Source organism: Phocoena sinus, chromosome 2, assembly GCF_008692025.1.
Source record: "Phocoena sinus isolate mPhoSin1 chromosome 2, mPhoSin1.pri, whole genome shotgun sequence".
NCBI classification, from domain to species: Eukaryota; Metazoa; Chordata; class Mammalia; order Artiodactyla; family Phocoenidae; genus Phocoena; species Phocoena sinus.
Window position 1 is genome coordinate 20,046,210 of NC_045764.1, and position 20,051 is coordinate 20,066,260.

The window sequence follows — 20,051 nt, forward strand, 5'->3', positions numbered from 1 at the left end:
CTGACAAAAATTGGGGGAAAAGGAGTACATGCTTATAACCAAAGACAAAAAAGACTAGAAAAACATCTTTGCCACAGAATTCTCAAATTTGGAAAAGGTTCTTTATTAATTGTACTGATGCTCACGTTTCTGGGCTCCATTGAATAGGGCTCTATCTTTGGGTGTATCTCCAACTTCAATGATTTTGGCTCCAGCTAACAACTGCATAATCAAACCAGATGTTACAATTGGGGAGATACCCAATTCCATTAACGTTCCTGTAAAGGAAGGGGAAAAAAAGTAAATAATCTTTACGATATCCAATGCAGATTAATTTAGAAGAGTCCCAGTCCTTAATTATGTCTATGAAATACATGTTAAATGTTAACAAGCAAATTTTCATTTCCTAAACATTAACTGCTAAAAAAAACCCTCTCATTTATTAACACAACCTCACAACAGTGCATTGAATCAAAATTACTATAAATACTACAAAAACATAAATTTCTGTGAATTCTAAGCTTAAATTGTTAAAGAAATCCTTTGAAAGAAATTGTCCAAGATTTCTGTCCAAATCACTATTTTTAAAATTTACACTAAACATTTTAACGCAGGATTTTAAAAGCCCAAAAATTAAATAACAAGTTAATAAAAAGATGATATTTAAGAATATCTGTGGGGCTTCCCTGGTGGCGCAGTGGTTGAGAGTCCGCCTGCCGATGCAGGGGACACGGGCTCGTGCCCGGGTCCGGGAAGATCCCACATGCTGCGGAGCGGCTGGGCCCGTGAGCCATGGCCGCTGAGCCTGCGCGTCCGGAGCCTGTGCTCCGCAATGGGAGAGGCCACAGCAGTGAGAGGCCCGTGTACCATACACACACACACAAAAATGAATAGCTGTGACTCTCCTAATTCAAAATATAAAATTATATAGGAAGTCATCAAAATCAGTGTTGTAGAATGTTGAGTGGCATGAAAAATGTTAATGACATAGTGGATAGGAAAAATATTCAAAAATAGCATGTACAGTTTGATTTCATTTAAATATTTAAGTGGAAAATCATTTCCTGTTATTTTAGTCTGGTTATCAACATGTTTCTATTGTTAATGAACTTATCTACGAAGCGGACTCATAGACATAGAGAACAGACTTGTGGTTGCCAACGGGGAGGGGGTTGGGAGAGGGACAGATTGGGAGTTTGGGATTAGCAGATGCATACTATTATATAGAGAATGGATAAACAACAAGGTCCTACTGTATAGCACAGGAACTATATTCAAATCCTGTGATAAACCATAATGTAAACGAATATGAAAAAGAATGTATATATGTATAACTGAATCACTTTGCTGTACAGCGGAAATTATCACAACACTGTAAATCAACTATACTTGAATAAATTTTAAAAAAATATGGCATCTTAAATGGATTCTTCATGTTTTCTCAGATACTTCCTCAATGGTAAAAGATAAAAATATGTTTTATCATTAAAGCTAGTAGGCAGGTAGATTTCTTTTTATATCAAACCACCAAAATTTAGAACTGTCAAATGGATCTAGTCCAAAAATTAATCCAGTCAAGCTTTAATGAACATTTCATTTAGGAAATATGGCACTTCCACTCAATAGGGAAAAGAAGGATAAATGGACCTTGGCAAATAACTGGCCAATATAGAAAATTAAGCCTAGATTCCTTATCTCATGACTTACATTAAAATAAAGGCCACAGATTTAGAAAATATAACCATAAAAGACAAAATACAAAAGCACCAGAAGTGAGTATGCTTATAATCTTGGAAAAGAAAAAGCCTCTCTAAGCCTTTCTATAACAAAATACATAAAGGCCACAAGCAAAAAATGGACGATATGATTAGATACAACTATGAAACCTCCATGTGGCAAAAGACAGGGTAATAGTTAAAAGAAAAATGAACACAAGTAACAAAGGGCAAAAGAATTTGTCTAAAGGGCAAAGAATTCTTACAAATGAATTTTAAAATGAACAAACAGCAGTGAAATAAGTCAGAGAAAGACAAATACTATATGATATCACTTATAAGTGCAATCTAAAAAATACAACAAACTAGTGAATATAACGAGAAAAGAAGCGGGCTCACGGATACAGAGAACAAACTAGAGGTTACCAGTGGGGGTGGGTGGGGGCAATACAGGGTGGGGAGTGGGAGGTTAAAACTACTGGGTATAAGACAGCCTCAAGGGTGTGTTGTACAACACAGGGAATATAGCACCCCCCCGCAAAAAAAATAGAAAAATAAAAAAGAGATAAATGGCATGGCCACTCGCAATAATGCTCTTTTCTCAGGAAAATACCAACAACATAAGACGAAACCCCAGCACCCAAATCTGTACTATGTAACCCTGAAACCGTAACCAAAGCTGGCTGGGTCTGGTGGAAATCCTGGTAATTTCTAATTCTGAACTGAGAACTGAAGAACCCAGGAGTTGTTGAAGCTAGATCACAAAGACAAGGTTCCCTGCCCCTACTGCTGAGGTCTGAAAGCTGGTTCTCTCTCCACAAGGCTTAGTTGTTCTACCTCCTCTTTGGGTTCCAAAAATTGACTAGTATCCTTCCAGTAAATTCCATTTTTGTGTTTAAACCAGTCGGTAATTTCCTATGACTTATAACAAGTCCACTCATAGAAGAAATAGAAATATTCAATAAAAATATAAGATGATGTTCAAGCTCACCAACACATAAAGAAATACAAATTAAATACCAGATACCAATTTTTACCTGTCTAACACAAAGACTAAAGGACAAATATTATCCACTTTTGGAAGAGAAATGGTCATTCTCATACACCATAGCAGAGTGTATAAAGTAATTCAAAGCTTTTGGAAGACAATTTAACAATATCAAAAATTTAAGTGTACATTTCTTGTAAACAAGCAGTTAAACTTCTAGAAATTCATTCTATTAAAAACTTACAGAGGAGTGTGATAGTAGTCATGGTAGCATTGATTATAATGATATAAAATTGGGAAAAAAACTACATGTATGACAGCAGATCCTACAGGCCTTGGGGTCATACCTAAAACACACTCCTTACTGTCTACAAGCCTCATAATCTGGCTCTTGGATTCATCTGCAGCCTCATGTCCTACCACGTTTCCCCTTTCCTTTTTTCTTCCAATCACACCATCCTCCTCATTGTTCTTGGAACACATTAAGCATACTCGCACCTCAGGGCCTTTGCACTTGCTATTCCCTGGGGGAAGGTTCCTCCCCCAGATCTTCACACGGCCTTCTCTCATGTCCTGCAGGTCTCTGCTCAAATGTCCCTTCCCCCTCCCAAGATACAGTTCATGTAGAGTCTACCTCCCCAAATAGAGTAACATAAACTCCACGACAACAGGATCACTGTCTTGATCACTGCTCTAATCTCAGCACCTAGCACAAAGCTCCACTCATAGGAAGAACTCAATAAATACCTGAATGAATGATTAAAGAAATCATGGCACATCCATATAATGGAATAGTATATGGCCATTCAGTAAAATAGGTCATCCAAGATATTAAGTAAACACACCAAGTAGCAGAATAGTTATACAGTAGATCTTATTTTTCAGTTTTTAAAAAAAGTATATAAATTCATATATATGAATATATATTCAAATAAAAGGTCTACATGGTTATTCACCAATCTGTTGTCTTCCCAGGAGTTCCCCCTGAGAAGCGAGACCTTCATTTTCAGCTTTATACAAATCTGAAATGTTGGTGCATTTTTCTTATAACAAACGTTACTTTTTTGATGTAGAAAAAAACCCACCCCAAAAGCCCCTCCTGATCCAGGCCCTCCCTAACTCTCAGCCTCACTGATCAGCATCCCCCACCCGAATCCCCAGCCTGCACCCCGTGTCCTCATGCATGTGTGCTGTGACTCAGGCTTCCTTCTCCCAACGGTCCACAGGCTGAATTCCAACCCAAATGCTCTCCCAGCATCATCTCCTCCCTGACACCGCAGATCAGTCTTTCGGTCCCATGAGAAACTCAAGAATACACTTCAGAGAGTCCAGGAAATCTCCTGAGATTTTATGAAAAATCTGCACGTGTGAATGTACATGCATTTTTCTAGGGAGAGTACAGATAAATTTAATTAGATTCTCAAAGGAAACATGACCCACAAAAGGATGGAGAACCAAAGTTCTAGGCAATGCTAATCACTCCATTCTGTTGTAACTCTGTACTCTGTACATACTTCTATTATTACAATAAATACACAGTTTTGTAATTATCTTTATGTTTGTCTCTTCTCCTAGGCAATGAGTTTCTTTTACCATATACTGCCCCTCCCCATAGACAGCAAAAAATAGTTGTTTCCACATTTTCACATCTATTTGATGTCAGTACTAGCATGGAGGCAAAAGAAAAGCAGCATATACCTCTGTTGGATGCAAGAATAACTCTCATCCAGTAGAAAGGATCTGCAGAATCTGATGACATGATTCCAAATAGTGGTATCTATAAGATTACATAAAATATTTTATAAAAATGTATTATATAAATTAAGTTTGAACTTAATTTATAATGCATTCACTTAATACTTGCAAAACTTAAAAAAAAACCACTACTTCTCATGTTCAATAACAAAACAAGCATACCTTAAGAGTAAAGTTCTTTAATGAAAATAAAAACAATGGGAATCATTACTTACAACATTTCACTAGTAAATATTCCTATCAGTATGGAGATATGTTGCACAACAATGTGAATATATGTAACAGTACTGAACTGCACACTTCAAAATGGTTACGTTGATAAGTTTTATGTTTTTGCAATTAAAGAAAATGCTCCTATCAGTACAGGATATATCTACCACGTCACAGAATAATCTTGGAAAGCTATGGGTACTGGTGACAGCCACAGCCATACTCCAAATGTAAGACTGAAGACGAGATATACAGTAGAATACTACGCAGCCATTAAAAATTATACTATGAAGCTTGTAACGGTATGAGGATGTGCTTATGTTGTAATATTAAGTATAAAACAATGGTTCTCAAGCTGGGGCAACTTTGCCCCATCTGGCAATATAGGAAGACACTTTTGGTTGTCCCAACTTGAGGGGGGTGCTACTGGCATTAGTGGGTAGAGGTCAGAGATGCTGAACATCCTATAATTTATGGGACAGTGCCCCACCGCAAAGATTTATCCAGCCTAAACTTCAGTGCCATTGTTGAGGAAACCTAGTATAAAAAGAATGGTATGAAACTGTATAAATAAAGTAAAAGATCAACACTGTAAAAATATGCATAGAAGAAAAAACTAGGTGTAAATATTTTTTAAAATCTTGAACAGTGATTATTCACAGGCAGTGGGATTACTGTTGATTTTTTTCTTCTATATTCTTCTCAGCATTTATCATATTTTCTATAATGAACACATATTACTTTTTAATCAGAAAAAAAAAAACCCTTAACTTCAGAATGCTTCCTATTATACGACCCATGTTCAGAACACAGCACTTGGCCATACCCCCTCCCTCACCATGTAGGAGAAAAATACACTTCCAATTTCATAAACCTTCCCTATATGAAGTTGATTTAAAAAAAAAAAGTTCCAAAAGATGCTGCCAGCAATTTTAAACAGGTCATCTAGTCAACCTAAACCTCTTTGGACATCTGAATATATTAGCTGGGTTAGCAAAAGCAAGAAGCACAATATTTTGTGTGCACCCTATAGATGCAAACACTCTTCAGCTAATGTGAGAGATGGGGAGAAAGGAAGTTATTGAATAAAAACCAATTAACACTACAGGATAGTCCATATCACAATATTCCCTAAGTGGGGGAGAGACCAATCAATTAAATTACCTTCCTGAATTGAGTCTCATAGAGATAGCCATTACCTCCATGATTAGATGCTTTGTGGGATAACAAACAAGAAAGTCAGCCAACCATCCCTAAGTAATGGTATTCCCTTCGTTCCCATAGTCAACAGGATTAAACTCAGTGTCTAACTTTACTCCTCTTAGTAAATTCCATAGTTACAGGACCACGTCCAACAAGGGCAGCAACAGGAGCTATTTTCTATGACTCTCAAAGTTGCAGACTTTTAGGCTTTGCCCTATATTACATAAAATAATCAGTTTCAACTTCACAAAATACAGTATACACTTCAGAGAAACAAGGATTTCATGCTTGAATGCAAACCCTGAACCAATCAGATGGACAAATAGAAAATTAGTAGTAGGGATCTCCAATTTGGGCACTGAAACCAAGCAAGATATTTCTGGGCTAAAATGGCAAGCCATGAGTGATCAGGTTACAGAATTTCCCTCCCCAATACATAAGAAAACACATTTTTCAAAACATGTAAAATAGTAAAAGAATTTAAAAATCTAAAGGAAAAATATCTATAAAGCAGCCAAACAAGAAAAAGAATCATAAACTTGATGGTCATGGGCGGGGAGAAAACAACAGATAATCGAGGAATAGGGACTCAGCATGAAACTGCTCCAACCAGCACAAAGGGAAGGGCACAGAATCCCCAGAATCCCCACAACACTCCAAACCTGGAGAAGAGCGGGCTGCACAGATATCCTCATCTCTCCTGCCTCCTTTGGCAGCTGAGAGGAAATGGATGAGAGAAGCCAGGAACGGGGCTCTCTCTGGTGCAACTGACAATTACAGGGCTACACTGAGTCAGGAACTGGGGAGCGATCTGAGGTCAGTAATGGAATAAAGCCCTCCTCAGTCAGGTGGTGAGGACCCTCACAAGACACGTAACAAAAGTCTAGCAAGAGAGCAGAGCCCAGGTGGCATTTATGGCACTTCTCTCAGCTGATCTCACCTCCCACCATTCCCTCAAGCTAAAAAAACAGTATGGAGAACACGAGACCCCAAACCCTTCAACTGTAGCTGGGAGGGGAAAACTGTGGCTCTCTCTGTTTGAGATTCAGCGGAAAGAGAATCAAGAAATCACCAGCCCTGGGCCAAACTGCCTAAGCGTGAGAAAGACAAAAAGGTACAGCTTGGGCTTCCCTGGTGGCGCAGTGGTTGAGAGTCCGCCTGCCAATGCAGGGGACACGTGTTGGTGCCCTGGTCCGGGAAGATCCCACATGCTGCGGAGCGGCTGGGCCCATGAGCCATGGCCGCTGAACCTGCACGTCCGGAGCCTGTGCTCCGCAATGACAGAGGCCACAACAGTGAGAGGCCCGCGTACCGTAAAAAAAAAAAAAAAAAAGATACAGCTTGACAACCATGTAAACACATTACAGAAAAAAAAATAATGAAGTAACATAAAATGCATAAATTAATTTATGGCATGAAACAGTCATGAGAAATGTCACACTTTAAGAAATGTAACTCAAGTTATGTTTTCTTCTTCTTGGGTTTTCTTGGGTTCCAGCTGCAAAGCTGCAAATATTTACTATCTGGCCCTTTACAGAAAAAATGTTTGCAGACCGTTGGATTAGAAGATTCAATATGAAGATGGTAATGCTCTCTAAATTGACCTATATATTCAAAGCAATAAAAATCATAATGCCAGGAGGCTTTCTTAAAGAAAATGACAAGCTGATTCTAAAATTCAGATGGAAATATGAGTGACCTAGAATAGACAAAATCATTTTGAAAAGAAGAACAAAGTTGGATGACTTTTACAACCTAATTACAGGACTCAGTTTAAAGCTACATTAATCAAAAGAGTTATGGTTTACCATAACGATGGAATATGATCAATGGAACAGAACTGAGAGTACAAAAATAGATCTGTGCTTATATGGCTAACTGATTTTCAACAAAGATACCAAAGTAATTCAATGGAGAAAGGAGAGCCTTTTCAACAACTGGTTATGCATATAGAAAAAAACGAACCCTACCCTTACCTCACACCATACACAAAAATTAACTTGGAATAGATCATAGCCCAAAACATCCAAGCTAAAACTGTAAAATATTTAGAAGAATACAGGAGAAAATTTTCACAACCTTAAAATAGGCAAACATTTCTTAGATAGGAAACAAAAACCATGAGCAATCAAAGAGAAAGATAAAATGAACTTCATCGAAATTAAAAACTTCTGCTCAAAAAGTATTGTCAAGAAAATGAAAAGGCAAGCCATAGACTACGAGATATTGTTAAGAAAATGAAAAAGGTATTGTTAAGAAAATGAAAAGGCAAGCCATAGACTACGAGAAAATATTCACAATACATATATCTGATGAAGGACTTGTATCCAGAAAATATTTTAAAATGCATATAATTCACTAATCAGACAAAAATGCAATTTTTTTTAATGGGCAAAATATTTGGGGAAAAAACACTTTACAAAAGATAAATACCCAATAAGCATATGAGAAAGCTGCTCAATATCACTGACCAGGGAAATACAAGTTAAAACCTCACCATGGAGAAAAGAGAACCTTCCTATACTTTGATCGAAATGGAAAACAGGAGGGTCCATCAAAAAATTAAAAATAGAGCTACCATAAAATCCAGCAATCTCACTCCTAGGTATGTGACCAGAGAAAACTCTAATTCAAAAAGATACATGTGGGCTTCGCTGGTGGCGCAGTGGCTGGGGGTCCGCCTGCCGACGCAGGGGACACGGGTTCGTGCTCCAGTCCGGGAGGATCCCACATGCTGCGGAGCGGCTGGGCCTGTGGGCCACGGCCGCTGGGCCTGCGTGTCCGGAGCCTGTGCTCCGCAACAGGAGAGGCCACAGCAGTGAGAGGCCTGTGTACCGCAAAAAAAAAAAAAAAGATACATGCACCCCAATGTTGACAGCAGCATGATTTACAACAGCCAAAATATGGAAGCAACCTAAGTGTCCATCAGCAGGCAACTGGTTTAAGATGTATGTGTGTGTGTGTGTGTGTGTGTGTGTGTGTGTGTACAATGGAATATTATTCGGCCATAAAAAAGAATGGAATATTGCCATTTGCAGCAACATGAATGGACCTAGACAATATTATACTTAGTGAATTAAGTCAGAGAAAGACAAATATCATTTATATGTGGAATCTAAAAAATAACATAAATGAATCTATAAACAAAACAGAAACAGACTGACATAGAAAATAAACTTTATGGTTACCAAAGGGGAAAGAGAGAGGGGGGAGGGATAAATTAGAAGTACGGGATTAACAGATACAAACTGCTATACATAAAATAGATAAGCAACAAGGATTTACTGTTTAGCACAGGAAGGTATACTCAATATCTTATAATAACCTATAATGGAAAATAATCTGAAAAATATATATATATAACTGAATCACTTTGCTGTACACCTGAAACTAACACAATATTATAAATCAACTATACTTCAATTACAATAAAAACAAAAAAAAACCTCATCCATTAGAATGGCTAATATTAAAATGCTGAACAATACTAAGAATAAACAACGATGCAGAGCAACCAGAACTCCTATACGGCTGATGGGACCACTTGGAAAAGAGTTAGTTTCTCACAAAGTTGAACGTACATTTACCATAAACCTTAGCAATTCTACTAATAGGTATTCACCCAAGAGAAATGAAAACAAATATCCACAGAAAGTCTTGTACGGGAACGTTCATAGCAACTTTACTTGTTATAGCCAAAATGTGGAAACAACCCGAATGTCCAACAACAGGTGACAAGATGAACAAACTGTGATACAATCAACATGGATACAACCAACACCATGGATGAATCTCAAAAAGCTGATGAAGAAGTTAGACACTGTATCACTCCATGTACATGAAATTCTAGAAAAGACAAATCAAATTATAGAAATAGCAGATCAGTGGTTGCCTGAGAATGGGGTGAGGTGGGAACTGACTAAGAAAGAGTACGAGAAACATTCTGGAGTAACAGAAATGTTCTATACCCACTGAGATAGTAGGTATGTAGATGTATACATTTGTCAAAACTCTTTAAAATGTACACTTAAAAATGAGTATATTTTGCTGTACATAAATTGTACCCTTAAAAAGTTGATTTTTTTTTTTAATAGAGGGGAGGGGAATTTCCAAGATGTTAAAACAAGATGGTAGGAATATGGATGATTCTTCTTTTTTCCTACTTGTCTGTATTTTTCAAAAGTTCACTCTCCCTGACCACGCAAAAGAATTTTCAACAAAGTATAATAGTAAAATATTTTAATGATCAAATAGTTTCACTTTTCAAAAAAATATATTTGGCTTTTCCCCAGATTATGGACTTTATTTGTTCTACTCCTTCCTCATGTAATTTTTTAAACTTTCTTATATGTATATTGGTACTTTTCAAACCCTCAAAGAACTTTACTTAAATTATCTAATTTAATCCTCACAATACAATAGCCCTGTGACATGGGCAGGTCACATTTTATCCTCATTTTATGAACTTAATCTCTGTGAAATTTTACTAAAAAGCATCATTGAACTTTATTAATTTATAAACACAGAATATCCCTAGGATTCTAGAATTTGGCTTTTGGGGATTTTTTAATTAATACATAAATTTACAACATGATTAAAAGCAAACAAAGTGGAAAAATATTTGCCCTATACATGTCAAAGATTTAACACTTTTATATATAAAAACCTGTCATAGGGGCTTCCCTGGTGGCACAGTGGTTGAGAGTCCGCCTGCCGATGCAGGGGACACAGGTTCGTGCCCCGGTCCAGGAAGATCCCACATGCCGCGGAGCGGCTGGGCCCGTGAGCCATGGCCGCTGAGCCTGCGCGTCCGGAGCCTGTGCTCCGCAACGGGAGAGGCCACAACAGTGAAAGGCCCATGTACCGCAAAAAAAATAAATAAAAATTAAAAACCTGTCATAAATCAATTTCAAAAATCTCAAGAAAAAAATAGGTAAAGATCATTAACTGAAAAGTAAGGGGAAAAAAAGAAAATATGTTCAAACCCACTAGTAAACCAAAAGAAATACACAGTAGAAGATAACCATTTTCACTATCAACTCAGATTAAAATGATGATGTTCCTATTTACAAAAGCAATCTAAAGGTCCATTGACAGATGAATGGATAAAGAAGATGTGGTGTGTGTGTGTGTGTGTGTGTATTATATACACACACACACATATAGGAACATAGACATAGACATATATACTATGGAATATTACCTAGCCATAATAAGGAATGAAATGATGCCATCTGCAGCAACATGGATGGACACAGAGATTATCATACTAAGTGAAGTAAGTCAGAAAGAGAAAGACAAATACCATATGATATCACTTATATGTGGAATCTAAAATATAACACAAATGAACTTATTTATGAAACAGAAACAGACTCACAGATATAGAGAACAGACCTGTGGTTGCCAAAGGGTGGGGGGAGAGGATGGATTGGGAGGTTGGGGTTAGCAGATACAAACTATTATATACATAATGGATAAACAAGGTCCTACTGTATAGCACAGGGAACTATATTCAGTATCCTGTAAAAAACCATAATGGAAAAGATATGAAAAAAAAATGTATATGTATAATGAATCACTTTGCCGTACACTAGAACTAAGATAACATTGTAAATCAACTACACTTCAATTAAAAATAATTTTTAAAAAATGATGTTGCTCAAAATAATTCAGTATATTTACTATTTGAACTAAAATAAGTTTCTCAAATTCTAACCAACCAAGACCTTAGAATAACAGTACAGACATTTGTTTAATGTTTGGTTACATACCTGACAACATACTAAGAAGATGAAGAGAGTTATAGCAGTCCATAGTACCTTCTCTCTAAACTGGATCTGTGCAAGAAAACAAAGAATGATCAATCAAAACCAAGAAATAGGGGGGAGGGGTGGGAAGGGACAGCCTTTCTATTTTGTATTTTGTTCTCCTGACCACAGAAGAGAATAAACCCTTTATATTTGGAAAAAAAAAAACAAAAAAAAAAAAACCAAGAAATAGCAAATATAAAGAAAAATCCATATTAAACCTTAACCAGCATTCCCCATCATGACATGCCCCTATTATTTACTCTTAAAATACTCTCGCCCTAGTTAGTAGCAGCTAAAGCAAACAGCTAAACTTCTCAAACATCTTTACTTTTTCGAGAATTAAGTACAACTTAAATACAGGCTGGCCTCAAGGCATTGTACCACATTAATTGAGGCTGAAAAGGATGAAAAGACACAGACCTAATATGCACACATTTCATTAACACTGTATTGTGGAAAGCTAGGACTGCCTGTAATATTATTCTGTGAATGTTTCATAGAATATGAAAAGCTAAAGTTTCTTGGGATGCCTTACATGTAACTGGAACAACTATTTTTATAACCTCAAAGCAATAAAAAAAGAAATATACTTCTAAATAAAACAGTAAGTTTAACAGAAGTCTTACTTTACTCTTTTTAGTCCCTATTCTGGTTAGTTCCATGTGAAACTGAACATACAGTAAAAGAGCAATGTCTGGGAACTGACCAGTTTGGGATTAACAATATTTCTGGAATAGAAATGCCTCAGTTCCAAAGGCGTACAATGATGGAAGAACAATTAGATGTGGTCAATATCTTCCGAATGCATTTCTGTGATTTTTTTCTTTGTACGGAACGAATCAAGAAATGGGAGGTATATAACTGCACAGTTGCAATCCATTAATGTGCAACAGTTGTGCTCATCAAAACTGACCCAACAGACTGGGTCATTCCTAGTGCGGCAGACCACAATGGACAGGAGAATACTATATCTTATAACACACAGACCAAATAAACACTTGGTTTGGAAACGTCACAACTTAAAGAACAGTTTTGAAACCATGAGATAAACTAGATTTAAAAGGTCTACACTAGTTTTATTCACTTTGTGCCTCTTGCAAGGAGAAGGAACAGGTAATACTTTTCCAATTACAACCAGAAAAACATTGGGGAAAATAAATCAATCTAGATAGTTTAACAGAATAAGTCATTTAGCTACCCTCTATATTACTAAAATATTATACTTACTTTCCTTTCAGGTTTCTGAATTTCTGGTAGAACTGCACAGAAAGGTTTGATAACTTCTAAAAATTTGACTGTTAAAAAATAAAAAAAGAATAAATGTCCCTATACAAAGTTTTTAAAAAGAGATGTATCTTTTCACAGAGTCAAATACAAATGTTTTCTTTTAATGGCAATCCATCCCATCCACACTCCCCAAAATGAATTAACCATAATGGTCTCCATTGCAAATACATAAGGGAAGAGAAATAATTCACGGGACAAAGGAGCCCAAAGGGTTTAAGGGCTGGTCAGCAGAAGCAAAGTAATACAAGTATCCTTGTACCACAACTTTGCTTCCTCATGCTTGAATCTCACCCCTTTTATATATACAGAAAAGGAATAATTCAGTGAGCACCACTACATCAAAAGGAGCAAATGCGGTGTACTCACAAGACCATGCATTACAGAAGGAAACAGGACATATCAGAGAAGGAAAGTACAACAGGAAATGGGCTGTAACTGTAGGACTGACTTAATTGGGGACTGAAAAATGCTGAAATGCATAAATGAGAAAGATCACGGAACAACCTTCTATAGGTAGGTTTTCAAAGTACTGCATACAATCTCTACTTCATTTCACTAAGTCGCTATTCATTGCTTGGTCACTCTCCCACAAAAGGATCTCAAAGTACTTGTGTATGTACAATCATCAGCCCAGAGAATGACAACTACATTTCATTAGAAAGTACTGTTTTCCCAGACAACTCATAATATTGAAAAGATAAACCAAGGTTCTTTAAGGATAGGCACTCTCTTCTGGCACGGCTTAAGTCAAAGTCCTGCCAAAGAACTGAAGGATGAAGATGATAATCTCTCAGTCTTTGCCAGCGTCTATAATGTACAGAAACACAAAAAGCCACAACTAGGTATTAGTCATGATCATCTTCCCTTACAAACACTGGATTCTGTATATATGAACATCAGGATATTATTTTTAAACTGACATGGGTAATTACACTTCAGCAGTTAGCCAAAAGTTGACCACACTATATATTTTTAAATTTATTTTATTGAAGTATAGTTGATCTGACTATACTGTCTTTTTAGAAAACCTCTCAAAATGATGGCAGCCACTGATGTTTGACAGAATTCAGAAATTCTCATGGGCAGATGTTTTGTTACCCAAGTACCATTTCAGACGATCTGGAAAGCAAATCTGAATTATGAAAGTGCTCATCTCTAATGTAAAACCAATGTCAATCACATCGGGAAACTTCCTAGAACCCCTTTACCCCTTTTCCTTCCCACTTCCACCCAAGATACCCTCCCTGATCTCTTGGCTTAAGATCATCTGTGTTGTAGTATTTATGTAAAAAGCAGTGCTTTTTTGTCTGCCACTTGTCTATTCTTGTGCTGCAGAATTTAACCCATTATACTGCTAATTCAAGACCAAGGGTCTCCTCTACTTCCTTTCCAGCTTCCCCCAGATGTCCACTAGTTAGCTAGCTGGCCAGTGGGTGCACAGCTTGGGTTTGCAGGAATCCACTCATACAACAGTCACCCCAACAGCTATGTGAAGGTTCCTGGTGTTGAGGGTTTGGGACAGGGCCCTCAAAAGATCCCCATTATGCAAGGCCTTGTCCCTAAGGCTTACACAACCTGAGACACGTTTAGTTTTCAGTACACACTACAGAATGATTGAAATGAAAAATTTAAAGAAAACTTTATGCCACCAATCGCCTGCTTTCCTCCCCGAAACTACACGCCATGCATCACTTTTTGAAAAATTAAACAAGTCAGGGACCTTCATTCATCACAACTAACATGCCAAAGAACGGTGATTTGGGACTAAAAATATGAGTTTCCGAAGCTCCTGCCTGAAAAATTAAAAGTGGTCCAGGTTTCCCCTGGTTCCCTAACTCCCCGCCCCCAAAACCAACGGCCTCTCCGCGCCGTGCGCCGCTCCTCGCCACCCACCAAGATGCGCAGACCCCGGACCTCCGGGTCCCGGCCCCGCAGCCGGCCCGGGCGAGGCCTCGCACGGCTGGAGGAGCCTCCGCGGAGGCCCCCGGCTCGCGCCCTCCTCAGCGGCCCGGCGCAGCCCGCGTCTCCCCGGCCCGCAGGCTAAGCGCCCCCGGGCGGTCGCCTGCCCCACCGCCCGCGGCCCGTCGGCGCCCGCGCCCCCGGCGAGGGCCTCGCCGCCGCTACTCACTGCCCATGGCGGCGGCTAGAGCGGCCCGGCGGGGCCCTGCGACCTAGGCACGGCCTTCGCTCGGGTCCCGCGGCTCGGGCCTCGGCACCCGCTCCCGACGCGCTCCGGCCCGCCCCGCGCAGGCTCCGCCCCGGTCCACGTGACCCGCGCGCCCACCCAGCCAGGCCCTGGCAGGCCCCGCCCCCCGACAACAGCCTGGCCGTTGGCCGCTGGAGCAGCTGACGTCCGCCGCGTTGCCATGGCCACCGCCGGCTCTCCCGTGGGCGTCCTCCAGTGGGTTCCGGGAGCTGGGAGCCTCTGTGAGGCCAGGGCTGCCAGGGCTTTTCCGTTCTGAGTACCTCTCCGAGCTCAGTGTCCAGCAAAGGCCGTCTCCTCGACCGCGGCTCCCGAGCGCCCCGCGGGGCAGCTCAGGACCCAGCCAGAGCGGCCGCCCCAGGAGCGAGGGCCGGGTTTCGATACCCAGGACTGGGGCTGAGACGCCCCCAGAGCCGGCGTGACCCAAACAACCTTTTTATTTTGCTTCCATCTTATTGGAACCACTAGGAAGTTTTCAGAAATTTGTGACTCTTTGTCTATAGTTAATAGCTTCTGAACTCTCCACTATCTAGTACTTTTCTTTTTTTTTTTTTTGGCTTCGCGGAGCAGCTTGCAGCATCTTAGTTCCCCCACCAGGGATTGAACCCGCAGTGAAAGCGAGGAGTCCTAACCACTGGACCGCCAGAGAATTCCCTCCACTGTCTACCACTCACGCTCCTTTAGCTTCTCCGAAATACATCAGGATTTTGTCCCTCTTGTCTCCTCTTGGACGGCGTAGTGTAAGGGAACGCATGCAGTGTTAGGAATCTAATGGCCGTACATGAGATTCCTAATTCCTAATGTATTAGGCCGTACATTTTAGTCCCTCCTACTTCTTAATGGCTTTGGGCAATTTTTTCTGAGCTACATCAGTAAAATAAGGATAGTGACAGCCACAGCCTACAGGTGTGAAAACTAAATGAACGAAGAGATTGACACATAGAAGGCCCTCAAATTTATTTTCTTTACTCAAATTTTAAACCCCTGCAATATAACTTCTGCTCTAACAACTGCTGAAACAAGCTATTTCAAAGGACACTTAATGACTTATAATCACCAAATCCAATGATCTGTTCTAATGCTTAGATGTATGTCTAAAAAAGAAGCAAAGTACACACACACACACACACAGCCTCCCCTTGACCACACTCTAGGCATGCTCCTCTGAGCCCTTTCTCCAGTAGGCCTTACCTTGACCTATAAAGGGGTGGAACAAGCACCACACAGTTCCACCCTAGGCTGTGCGTAGCCCCCTTAAAATATCTGTCTGGGAAAGCTCAAGGCTGCCAAAAGAATTTACCGTTTCTTCCAGCCAACACTTGAAGGCAGGATCTCTGGCTCCCAACCTCTGTGGAAGGATAGGACCTTAACTTCCATTAGCACCAGTTAACAAACCTGGATGGGTTTCACATGGACCAAACCTTCCAGCTTTTTTCACTTAATTTTTCACTTTCCTGACTCTACTGAGCCTCCACTCACTGCCCTCTTCCTATTCTCTCACTCTCCTCTTAAAAGGCCAGTCCAAATCAAAGTTGGGTTTAATTCACACTGGATTCTTTTCCCTAATGCAACACATAGTATATTACTGAATAAAATCTGTCCTTAGCACTTTAGTGTCCAGCTGTGTTTGTCTTTAAACAAAGTTATGTACATATACATACATGCACATATATATATATATATATATATATATATATATAATGGCATATATATATGGCAATTTAGGCTGGGCTTGCATGAGTCTCTGCTCCACTTGGGGTCATCTGCAACAGGTCCAAGGCTGGGGACTTGAATTATCAGAAGGCGCTCTCACTCACAAGTCTGGCATTTGATGCTGGCTGTCAGCTAAGACCTCAGCAGAAGCTGTCAGCTCTAACATCTCCACGTGGCTTCTCCATGTGGCCTGGGCTTCCCCACAACATGGCAGCTGGGTACCAAGGCATGTCCTTGGAAGTGACCCAGCATCACTTTCAGAGCATTGCATTTATAGAGGCAGCCACAAAGTCTTGCTCAACTTCAAGAGGGAAGGGAAATAGACTCCACCTCCAGGTGAGGATGTGGTAAGATTCTGGAAGAGCTTGTGGGACACAAAATATGACTCTGGCCTTTTGGAAAATGCAATCTGCCATAACCATCACTGCACATCCTGTGACTTCATTCTTCTCTCATTCTACTTTGTTTTAGTCATTTTCATACTTGCCTAATCTCCCCTAGTACACCATAAACTTCTGGATAGCAGGGAGGGTCTTATTTAATTTTTGTATCATTTTCAGTTACCTGCAAGTGTTTGACTTAAATACAGTTTTGACACTAGATTGTGAACTAATTTCGTGAATCCTTTCAATAAAGATGAGCTAAATTGAAAATCTAATTGACAGAAGGAGAAGAGTGGCCTGTACCTCTCTCTCTCTCTCTCTCTTTTTTTTTTAACATTTATTTGCATTTATTTTTTGCGGCATTTATTCCTGGGCCATAAGTTTTTGTTTCTTCAGTTTCTTCTGGGATATTTTTCTTCTGGGCAACCTCCTCTTCTGGTTTAGGAACAATCTGTTCTTTTTCAGTAAGGATCATCTCAATGTGGCAGGGAGAGCTCATGTATGGTTGATCCGGCCATGAGCTCTGTAAGTCCTGCACCACATCGTTGGGGCTTTTTTCGCCTGGATTTGCTCAATGACCAGAGACTCTACATCTAAGCCCTTAAGTTCAGCATTACTCTCTGCATTTTTGAGCATGTGCAGTAAAAATTCAGCACTCTTTTTGGGCCACCGACCCTGGGTCCAGCTCCGCTCTTTGGCCTGGCCACACCTACCAACTCCGCCACTGTAACAACAGAATGGCACACATTGCTTCTTTAAAGTGACATCCTTCAGATACTTGGTGGCTTTTCGGATATGCATACCTTAATGGCCTGGGCAGTTTCGTGAGTGTTCTTAAAGTGAACATGAAGATTTGAACCTCTTGACTTGCATGATTTTGTGGGGTTTTCTGGGTTAAGTGAATAGCGAACCATTTTTCGAGGTCACCTCAGGCCCCTTACCAGAAAAGTTCTCTCTTTACTACCTGTTTCTGGGACAGCTCGCTGGTTCAAGGAAAAGCCTGGGAACAAGCTGGGAATATACCCTAGATAACTTTTGTGAATTCCCTTTCCAAGATTCTTCAGTCTTTCTGCTACTACTTGCCACTCAGGACTTTTCCTTGCATAACCACAAGACGCCACCTAATCTACATCTATCAGGAATATTGCTCTATCATGACCTTCCCCCTTGTTTTAAGCATATTCAGCAAGAATCTCGCTCTGCATGTAAAGTATTTTGTCTTCTCAGATTATCAGTCTGTTGGGGCAGTGGGCAACCCATTTTATCTCTAAATTTCATGTGTTTCTAATGTCCAGAACAATGCCATATATGCAACACATGTTCAATAAACTATTTATTGAGGAAATACCATTCTACTCTTACAGGATCATATCTTATCTTTGTTCCATTATAGCTGGTTCTTCATGCGAGTCAGAGAAGACACAGGGAAACAGCACTAAAGTAGTGTACTTTTATTAAAAGTTTGCTAAAATTAACTGATTTTGCAGCTAGCCATGGGGAACTAACAGTCCGCTTTAGATTGTGCTTTATCAGATTTAAATACAAACCTGACAGTGAATTACTACTTCCATAGAATAATTTAGGAATTGTCTACTTGTGTAATAGTGTGTTACAAATATTGAGGATTTAAACATTTTGTCCAAATTTCCCCAAAATTTAATAGTTTTAGCCTGAATCCTCTGAGAAGCTGAAAAATGTAAACCAAATATCCAAGTACATCTAAGAGAAATTAGGTAAGGCTTGAGGAACCTCAAGACCCAAGTCTTGATTCTTTCTTTCTTTCCTTCTTTCTTTAAATCTAAGTATAGTTGATTTACAGTGTTTCAGGTGTACAGCAAAGTGATTCAATATCATATATACATACATATATATATTCTTTTTCAGATTTGTTTCCATTATGGTTTATTATAGGATATTGAATACAGTTCCCTGTGCTATAGAGCAGGACCTTGTTGTTTATTTTATATATAGTAGTGATATCCATTAATCCCAAGCTCCTAATTTATCTCTCCCCCACCCCCTTTCTCCTTTGGTAACCATAAATTCGTTTTCAAGGTGTGTGAGTCTGTCTCTGTTTTGTAAATAAGTTCATTTGTATCATATTTTAATTCCACATATGAGTGATATCATATGGTATTTGTCTTTCTTTGATCAAAAGTCTTGATTCTTAATCTGTGACTTCCTTCCTGTGTAACCCTTAATTGCTAAAACCATATTTCTTCAATTTTGCAAAAGTGATACTGTTTCTATTGCCAGCCAAGGAATTTTTTAAAATAATAAAACTTCAAAGGTAATACAGTCAGCCCCAAACCGGCTATGCTTCAGAATATTTTTGCTTATAGTATGTGTACAGAAAATATAGGAAAACTGAGAAAATTGTTCTTATAAAAAAGAAAATTGGGGGGACTTCCCTGGCGGTCCAGTGGTTCAGACTCTGTGCTTCTAGCATAGATTTACATTAATGGGATATTAATACCACATTATCAATTTTTAAAATATTTTACTTTATTATTGATATATTTATCCCGTTCTTTATTATGTGAGTATTTGATCTGGAATTCTTCAAATGGCCTCTTCCTGCAAGGTAATTCAAAATGCTGATCCACGTTGCACTGGTGATTGAGAGTAAGGTTAAGATACAGAAGACATTTCACGGCTCAGGTTGGAGATGTAACAGGAAACAGACTCGTGAGGTGTAAAGTTAGAAATCTGGAGAGATCTCAACTAAAAAAAAAATCTGGTTTTCCATCTCATTTTGTGCTCAGACTTTTGAAATGTTTTAACTCAAGAAACCGAGAGATC

At 39.2% G+C, this 20,051-nt stretch overlaps 1 protein-coding gene and 1 pseudogene across 5 annotated transcripts in view; both read right to left on the minus strand.

Moving 5' to 3' along the window:
• SEC61A2 (SEC61 translocon subunit alpha 2) overlaps positions 1–15,210 on the minus strand; it is a 28,341-nt gene extending 13,131 nt beyond the window's left edge. For 2 of the 5 annotated variants that reach the window (XM_032624498.1, XM_032624495.1), the window contains exons 1-5: positions 15,079–15,210; positions 12,891–12,958; positions 11,625–11,690; positions 4,381–4,459; positions 126–257 (exon numbers count right to left, since the gene is read on the minus strand). In XM_032624498.1, the coding sequence (XP_032480389.1) occupies positions 126–257; positions 4,381–4,459; positions 11,625–11,690; positions 12,891–12,958; positions 15,079–15,085 (352 nt within the window). In that variant the 5' untranslated portion in view covers positions 15,086–15,210. Of the gene's footprint in view, positions 1–125; positions 258–4,380; positions 4,460–11,624; positions 11,691–12,890; positions 13,758–15,078 lie in introns of all 5 variants that reach the window. The other 3 variants (XM_032624494.1, XM_032624496.1, XM_032624497.1) reach the window with 3 other exon arrangements.
• A 2,402-nt stretch (positions 15,211–17,612) lies between these two features.
• Positions 17,613–18,163, minus strand: LOC116749767 (annotated as a pseudogene).
• Positions 18,164–20,051: the final 1,888 nt, after the last annotated feature.